The sequence below is a fragment of the Medicago sativa genome, chromosome 2, assembly GCF_051527215.1.
Source record: "Medicago sativa cultivar Bolivia chromosome 2, Bolivia_mono, whole genome shotgun sequence".
Taxonomy (NCBI): Eukaryota; Viridiplantae; Streptophyta; class Magnoliopsida; order Fabales; family Fabaceae; genus Medicago; species Medicago sativa.
Genome location: NC_140750.1, coordinates 63017769 through 63027345, shown reverse-complemented (window position 1 = coordinate 63027345; position 9577 = coordinate 63017769). Strand labels below are relative to the sequence as shown.

The following is a 9577-nucleotide window of genomic DNA, read 5'->3' as shown; positions in this document are numbered from 1 at the left end:
CAAACTCGCATTTGTGTTGTTTTCTCAAATAAAATCTACGGTATTTTATACTTCTTCAAGTTACCTTTTCTACTATATATGACCCGTGCGGCAGCACGGGTAGACGATCTAGTTAAACAATTACATAGAAGTTATATATTTCAATAAGAAAAAAAAAATAAAATACAATAAACTAAACCTAAATTATTTTCATATAACTTATAAATTGTACTTGTCATAAACTATGTTGTTATTTAAAAAATTTTACCTAAATTATTTTCATATAACTTATAAATTGTACTTGTCATAAACTATGTTGTGTTATACCCTAATTTTGGACCTAAAAATACTAGCTCAATCCTTCTTTTCTTGCATTTCAAGTCATTTGATATGTCTCTGATCAATTGCACCTTCCTCTGCATCTTATTTCAATGTTATTTGCAAAATTCATGAAAAAGGGTATTTTAGTCATTTCCTATGTTAAAATTTCTTTCAATCTTTGAAAAATTGTTTGAGTCTTTTCAACTGGTTTGAATAAATCCTTATTTCAATTCCATGTCAAAATCCATTTCAAAAATTGCATTTGAAGTCATTTTGAGTCAGTTTAGCCCCTAGGGGCATTTTAGTCTTTTCATGTGTTAAAACTCTGTTTAAATTCTAAAAATTGTCTCTGAGTCTTTTCAATTGGTTTAAATAAAATCTTGCTTTAATTTCATGATAAAATCCATTTTAAAATTGCATCTGAGTCATTTTGAGTCGTTTTGGTCCCCAAGGGCATTTTGGTCATTTCACACGAAATTTTGGCAGAGAGAGGTTACTTTAAAGTACCTCATTTAAGTAATTGGTTCGTTTTAGTCTGTTTTGTCATTTTTAATCATTTCACTTTACGTTATTTTCCATATTACCAATTTTAATTCAATTTTATTTTTTATTTTCATTTTAGTCCTAAAAATTGTTACTAATTGCATTTTAGCCCTTAAAGTTTTGTTATTTGCATTTTGGTTCTTTTAGTTTGTTATTTTTTTGCAGGTCAAAGCTGGTCAAAATTAGTTACAAGTCCAGTCCACATGGCATTTTCTCATTGGTCCAGTCATCATACACATCACCTATAAAAGCCCAGTCATCAGTCAAAGTCAAAACACCATTCATTCTGTTACACATCACCAGAAACAGATTTCACTACTCTCTCTCTCTCTCTACACTTTTTCGATCAAACACCACCAAAATCACAAAAGTCTCAAGAATATTCAAGAACACACTTGAATATTCATTCAACTTCCGTGACTGAATCATCATCATCAATCACAACATCATCACAACTGTTTTAACTATCACGAATCCATTTCAATCACACAGATCAAGAATCGTAACGAACAACATCAAGAAGGATCGCAACAATCCAGATCAGGAATCGTGACGAACAACATCCTCAAGTTCGTACCAGATCGAACAAAAGGGAGAAGACAACTGATTCGAGCATAGAACAAAGTGTTGTCGTAATCTTCCTAATCGCAAGCTCACAGTACAAGGTTTGAACGGCAAGAGGTAGTTTTTCCTTCCGATTCTTACTTCGTTGTGTATTTCCAAAAGCTCTGCGTGAATATTTGTTTTGCTTGTGCATTTCATTTCGAAATTTCGAGGCCAGATCTACAATCTACGTGAAAAAAGACGTTCAAAGGTGTGGTCGTTTTCGAAAAAGGTGGTGTTTAGGATCTCCGACGCGGCGGCGCCGCCCTGTTGGGCCGGCAGCCACCACGCCGGCGTTCTTAAGGATCATCGGAGAAGATGAAGTTAATTGCAGACTCTCTCTCTTTAGGTTTGTAGAGAGAGGCGTGTGTGTGTGCTATGAACTTCCTCTTTCATGTTTTCCTTTATATATCTGTTCTTGATCACATGCACGCGCGTGCACTGCTTCCCATGTTCCCTATGCGCCCTTAACCCTTGGATCTGGGGTTTGAGAGGAACTGGATCAATCTGACGGCTGTAAAGCAGTTGGATTATCTAGATCCAACTCAGACTCTGGGCTTGGGCCTCTGGTTGCTTTTTTCGTTTTCTTGCAGTTTCATTGCTATTTTACACACTGCTTTCACTTTTTACACCCCTGCATGCTTCAAAGCTTTATCAAAAATTCTGAAAAAATTGCTATTAACTTTCTTGTATTTCTTTGATCAATCTTGACATATTGCATGTAAATTTTGATCAGAGAAATGTTAGAAGATTATGTTGCCTTACTTACTTCTCTTCTTTTTAATTTTTGTTGAAAAACCTTGTTAAAAACTTGTAAAATTTTAGTGAGTCCTTATTGCAATTGTGTTGATGATTTAGATTTGTTTTATGTGAATTTTGTATGCTGAAAATGGATAGAAAAATGCATGAATAGTAGCTTGTGATTTGTGTTGTTTTGGTGCAATTTTGAAGGACTTTTGGTGTAGGGTTTGTTTCCAATTCTTTTGCTTATAATAGTGGTTAATTGTTGAGTATTTTGGAGACCTTGTTTAGTGTTTAAATTGAAGTATGTGGTGCTGTTTTTGGATATGTGATAATTGGTTGCTTAGTTAGCAAGTTACTTGTTATGTTAATGTGTGATTTAGTGCAAAATTGGCTTAGTAGTATACTATGATTCCTTGGCACATAATTTCCTTGTAACACTCACATTGGGGCTGAACCTAAAAAAATCCTTGAAAAGTGTCAAAATGTGAGAGTTATAGGTCTTGCATTTGCCTTGGAATTTTGGTGTTTTATTAAGTGCATTTTTGCTACTTTTTGTTGTTTTTTACCATGTTGATATGCTTTATTTTCTTGCCACTTTTTTCTACTATTCAATGCCTATTATTACTAACCCTTTGTTCATTGTTTCATAAGCATCTCACATCATATTTTCATCTCTTATTTCTTGCACTTTAATTTCTTGCACATTAATTTTTACCAAGGCTTAGAATGTAAAGACTTAGGAATTTTGTATTTTTCTTCCTTATGCTTTTAAATTCTTGCAAGACCATAGAATGTATCTAGGCCAAGGATGTAATATGGACAATGGACTCTAATGATGTACACCGACACAAGCACCGACACATGCACACACATCACATAGATATCTTTAGATGTATGCTTAGGTTATGCATGTTTAGATGTATGTTTAGGATTGAATGTTTAGATGAATAATGCCTAGGATTTACACTTAGAAAAAAATCATTTTTCAAACAAATATGAACAATATCACTCAAATCATTTTCTAAATAAACCTTGGGATCAAAATCCCATTGATTTCCCTTTTATTTTCTTAAAAAAAAACTTTAATGAATTTTAATCACACTTTGACTTTCTTTTACAATATAACTAATTCCACCTCACTTCTTTTCACAATCTTATGCCCTTGAGGCCTCTCTCTCTCATTCTTCAAAACCCCATTTTCAAACTTAAAATCAACCAACAAAAACAAAAACATTTTTGGAAGAGAACTACGGTGGATTTGATCCCTTAAAAGGGTACGTAGGCAAGGACAATATTCCTTCAATTCAAATAAAATAAAAATTCAAACACTTTCTTCTCCCTCCAATTCTTGACTTAGTAAACCCTTAGGTGCAAATATCATCTTTCAAAATAGCATTTAAAAATAAAGCGCACGCGTAGAAAGTAAAGGCGGTTCCTATAGGATACTATAGTCGTTATGGGTGTCTAACACCTTCCCGTAGCGAAAACAACTCCCGGACCTCGATTCTCAAGGGTTTTGCTTATTTTTTCCCTTCCCAAGAAAAAATGAGATATCACCGGTTAAAAAGGTTCAAACGTAATCAATGTTTGACACCCGAAAACCAAGATAAAACATGTTGTTATTGAAAATTTGGAGAAATACTTAAAATTAGTTCAAAATATTTGCAGCCACCGAAAAAAATTATTGAAATATCTAAGGCTAGAATTATACGATCAACTTTAAGTCATAATACACAGCCAAAAAAAGGTAAAATAAAAAACTGCTGAAAAACAAAATGTAACATTGGAACTCAAACTTCAAAGTGCACTTCATTCACTTGTTTTTCTTAACTCGATCTGCAGTCGCAGTTGCCATGGATGCTCCCATGCCACCAGGTATACTATTTATAACTTCAGGGTTTTCACTATACACCTATGATTTCACAAAAGTTGCACTTTAAAAAATATCCAACGTGACGTTTCAAACATGCATGCTAACAATAAACATGTACAACATAGTATATGCTATGTTACGTACCATTGAATCATTGGACCAAGCATTCTCATTTTGGTTCCCAGCAAACCGAGGATTCATAGCACCACCACGTTGGTTACTGATAAAATCAATGTCTTCTGTTACTCCCACTTTAGGAGCTTGAGCTGAGGCAGGTTTAGGATCACCTTCATCTTCCAATTCATCGCCCGCCATATTCCCTTTTGCCCTATCTGCATCTTCCACAAACTTCCCTAGGACCTGCTCCATTAGTAAATTAAAGTACACATATAATATACATGGTTTTTTCTAGATTACCCTCTCTTGTTTAGAGGGTATTTACTCTCTCATGATATCAACCAATCAAAATGTAATATACATTGGCAACATTAAATGTCAATAAATGAGTAATTTTTTTTTTCTATAAAAAAAATCAATTTTAGGCAACTTTTAATACTTTTAATTTTTATTTAATTATAGACAAGATTACATTATAGGTCCTTTATCTTATTTATTTGTAACACTTTGGTCTTTTATCTTTATTTTTTTCCGTTTAGGTCTTTTATCTCTCATAAAAGCACATATACATCCTTTTTCTCATTTTTTTATTAAAAAAAATACATAATTTTATTTTTTAAAATATATTTTTATGAAAAATGAAAAAAAAATCCAGAAATATGATGAAGATGTACATCATCTCCATCTTCTTTCTTTGAATCTTCATCATCTTCATTGAATCAGAAAAAATTATACACAAATATATCTCCAAATATCATGAATTAATGTTATGTTCACCTCAAATCTTCTTTTAAACACAAAAATCAAAACCCTATAGAAAAGAGATTTAGTTTCATCACAAAAAAAAAATTAGTTATATAAATTGTCACACCGTATATTATTATTATTTTCTAACTCAATATTCAAACCCGGCATAAAAATAACCTCAAAATTGAGAGCAGCTTTGCACATCAATTTTGTTGTTTCCAGAACAATCTTAACTTTTGTAAAGCCTAACCCTTCCGTCAGTGACTAAGCCTCCACTATCCTCCTTGCAACATTTGTGAAATTAAGGTTTTGATTTTTGTGTTTAAAAGAAGATTTGAGGTGAATATAACATTAATTCACGATATTTGGAGATATATTTTAGTAGAATTTTTTTTATTTAAAGAAGATGATGAAGATTCAAAGGAAGAAGATGAAGATGACGAACATCTTCATCATATTTCTGGTTTTTTTTTCATTTTTAATGAATATATTTTTAAAAATAAAATTATGTATTTTTTAATAAAAAATGAGAAAAAAAGATGTATATGTGCTTTTAAGAGAGATAAAGGACCTAAACGGGAAAAATAAAGATAAATGACCAAATTGTTACAAAAAAATAAGATAAAGGACCCCTAATGTAATCTTGCCTTAATTATATTTAGGTGTTCAATCTTAATTAATTTACACTACAAGACTGGCTTAGAACAATTAAAATTTCACATCAAATTTCTTTCATCTGAATTTCCTTAAATTTATCGATTACATTCATAAAATTTCTTCTTCCCATTTTGATTGTTCAATTTTGTTCTAAACTGCCGCATTTTTCAATTTTCGTGAGAATCGTCGTCGTTCGTTTGATTCCAAATATCGTGAGAATTACCGTTATTTCCAGAACCATGTCAGGTATGGTGAGTTGATTTTTCTTTTTGATTTGATTTTTCTTGGTTGTGAGGTAGTTAATTATAACAATTGAGTAAGTCATCTGTTATACTTTAAGGATTGCTAGCAGGTGTTGCCGCTGTGATGTTTTGGGAGTTTGCTAGCATCTTTTTCGGTTGCTGCTGAAATGGTTATGTCATGAGGCTTTTGTTCTTTTGTTTGGGCTTAAAGGCTTTGGCTGATAGGCAGGTCTATGCGTGTTAGCAGATTTTATTAGGTTGGCTGCTTAAATAAAAAAGTCACGATACCTGACACGGTTCTAGAAACAACGACAATTCTCACTATAATTTGAAACTGCAGCAGTTTGGAATGACAAAATTGAACAATCAAAATAGGAAGATAATGGAAAAGAAACAAGAATTGATCAATAGGGGAAGAATAAAGAAGAAATTTGAATGAAGGAGATGTTTTTGTTCTCACGTTCGGGGTTGTGGAATGGAAGAAATTTTATGAATGTAAGTGATGAATTTAAGGACATCCAGATGAAAGAAATTTGATGTAAAAATTTTATTTGTTATAAGTCTTGTAGTGTAAATTAATTAAGATTGAACACCTTAATATAATTAATAAAAGAGTAAATTACACTCTTCTCCCCTCAAAGATTCTTGAATTACACTCCCCTCCCCTCTTATGTTAAAATATACATTCCTCTCTCCCCTTATTCCAAACATATTAGAAAACATTTCATTCCCCTCCCTTAAGAGAAGCTTGAATTACATTTCTCTCTCTTCTTATGTTAAAATCTACACTTTACTTCCTCAATATATTTTTTTAATAATCTAGCAAAAAAAAATAATAATCTAACACACTTAAATAAAATAAAAAAGTACTGGGGGTCTATTTTAACATAATCAAAATTTGAATACATATTTTTTGCTATTTTTTATTCACAATTACATTAACATATAGTTTTAAACCCTATTATAAAATATGAAACAACCAAAAAATAAAATTACAATAATTACTAAATACAGTAAAATATGGTTATTTAAAAATTAGTTTTATACTATAAATTATAAACTTAATAGCAAAATATTTAAGTTTAATTACCATTGATATTTAAATTATAAAGAAATGAATTTATTTTTCTTAAATGGTGGTTCAAAATTAGTATATATCATAAAAATATTTATTTATGTTAAAATAGATTAAAGTGTAGTACATATTTAATTATTAAGGGAGATGGTTGTAATTCAAGCATCTTATAGGGAGAGGAGTGTAGATTTTATTTTTAAAGGGAGGGAAGTGTATATTTTAACATAAGAGTGGAGGGGAGTGTAATTTACTCTAAATAAAAATTAAAAGTATTAAAAGTTACCTTATGATTAAGATTAACTTTTTTATTTTTAGAAAAAATTGATTTATTTATTTGACATTTAATGTTGTCTATGCATATTACATTTTGATTGGTTGATATCATGAGAGGGTAAATTACCCCTTAAACAAGAGAGGGTAACGTAGTTCTCACCAATATACATGCAATAAATTCTTTTAACTGATTTAAATAAAATAAAATAAGAGAGACTTTTTTTTTCCTTTTCAATAAGCTTAAATGTATTTTTCGATAAGCATCAAGCGAGAACTTTATTACGAATGGCTCGTGAAACACAGTATAACCAATTATTACGAATGGCTCGTGAAACACAGTATAACCAATTAAAATAGTATTTGGCCGGAAAAAACGGTGTTGCCATTCCTATATATTTTTTATAAGGCAGTTAGTCAAACAATTTTATAAAATCTAATGGATAAAAAGCTTCCAACACATAATTTGCTTAATTCCACGAACCTTCATTTCGCTTCTTACAAGTATATATATCCCAAATTTTTTAGAATTTGTCTTTGTGCTTATATATTTGTACTTTCTTATGTGATAATAATAATAATTGTTTCAAAATATAGTGACAATAATAATTATTTTTTTCAAAAGAATAATTAACTATAGTATTAACTATAGTTTTGTACCAAAAAAAAAATTAACTATAGTTATATACTCCTATATATAAGAAAAGATTCTTTTTTTAGATACGTTTAATAATTAATGTATTAAGTTAAGTCTTCATTGTGAACGAGATACATTAATTATTCAATGTACCTAAAAAAAAATCTTTTCTTATATATAAAATCGGAGGGATTATTTTTTAGATCTGAAGACCATTAAAGCATTAATACGAAATTATTCACATAAATTGCTATCAGAATGATTCTAATCTAAGACCTTGAGAGTATTAGACTCTCTTTGTCAAAAAAAAAAAGTATTAGACTCTCAAACCCAAGTCATAATTAACTAAAAAAATACTAATTAACTAAAAAAATACTCTTATAACTGAAATTTCACCTCTTAAAATGAATAACTGCTCTTTCAAAAAAAAAGAATAAGTGCTCTTAAAATGAATAAATGAGAGTCCAAAATCTAATTTATCTTCGACATACCGTAATGTCTCTATCAACCGAGTCATCTTCACATAACCATTATTAACTATTTATATTAATTATATAAAACAAACATTTTGTATATAAGAAAGTCAAAAAAAATTGCCTGTCCACCAAGAGTCTTAGAGCATCTCCAATGGGGGGTCCTTACTTAACAAGGACCACTCCCCGTTAAGGACCCTCCATTGGAGGAAGAAAAATTGAGTCCCCGTTAAGGAACGGGCAACTATATAAGGACTCTCTCTCTCCTGGGTAACTAACGGGTCCCACGTTTAAAAAAGTAATAAAATGTGTACTACTTGGTCCCACTTGCATAAAGAAGTAATAAAATATGTACTACTTGGTCCCACTTGCATAAAGAAGTAATAAAATGTGTACTACTTGGTCCCACTTGTAAAAATGAGTAATAGATAAATTATTTTTGTCTAATATGTAAAGATAGTGGGACATATTTAAATACTTTTCATTGGAGTCCTTATTAGTGTATTGCCATTGGAGTCATTGAGTCTTTAATAGGTACTTTTATTAAAAAATTATAAATAAGTGATGTGTCACGTGGGGTCCATTTAAGGAGTCCTTGTTAGGGAACTACCATTGTGGATGCTCTTAGTGATGACACGTTTGCCAGCATCATAAGTTTCTGAAACATTAACACCTTCATTTCTTGCAATGTTTGTAGAAGTGTTATGTTTGATGAAACCAGCATCTTCATTTTTTTGGGCAGCAGAAGTCATGAGAGAAGCAGGTCCATCTTTTCTAGTCTGGCCAAATGTTCTATATTCTGCAGATTGCATGGTAGCAGCATCTCTTGGTGCAATGGGTTGTGATGATAAATCACCAGACACATTGAATACATCACCATATTTTATTGGTTCTTGGTCGGGTCTCCTTGGTTGTTCCTGACTCATGATGATATTCTTACTAAAACTGCTCTTAAAAAAATAAGTGATTTTCTGTTTGTTTTTTGGTTTTGTGAATTTGCTTTGTTAGGAGTGAAGTGATTATTATTTATATATAGTAGTGAAGTACAAGTGGAGAATAAATTAAGAAGGTTCGTGACATTGATACGGTGAAAGTTATATTCATTGCATTGCAAGAGTTAAGGACACTCATGTAGCTGAATTTGTTGGACAACAACCGCATGTTTAAATAGCGACAGGTGGAGAATACATGGCAAGTTCTCAATCAAGTATCAAGATGTTTCTTGATATGGCATATGCATTGAGAAAAAGAGTGATTCGTTGATACAATATAGTATAGCATAGTATCAAAAAGAAC

At 31.0% G+C, this 9577-nt stretch overlaps 1 protein-coding gene across 1 annotated transcript; it reads right to left on the bottom strand.

The window, feature by feature from the left end:
• Positions 1–3871: 3871 nt before the first annotated feature.
• On the bottom strand, positions 3872–9265 carry LOC146949538 (late embryogenesis abundant protein D-34-like). Its single transcript, XM_085745531.1, has 4 exons — positions 8892–9265; positions 7861–7862; positions 4208–4426; positions 3872–4102 (listed from the first exon to the last, which is right to left on the bottom strand). Exons 1-4 carry the CDS (start codon positions 9205–9207, stop codon positions 4004–4006), a joined length of 636 nt encoding a protein of 211 aa, XP_085601657.1. The 5' UTR covers positions 9208–9265; the 3' UTR covers positions 3872–4003.
• Positions 9266–9577: the final 312 nt, after the last annotated feature.

Coding starts and splice junctions, on each gene's coding strand:
- LOC146949538 (XM_085745531.1), bottom strand. CDS start 9,207: ATGAGTCAGGAACAACCAAGGAGACCCGACCAAGAACCAATAAAATAT. Junction 4,103..4,207: donor CTTGGTCCAATGATTCAATG/GTACGTAACATA, acceptor GTGAAATCATAG/GTGTATAGTGAAAACCCTGA.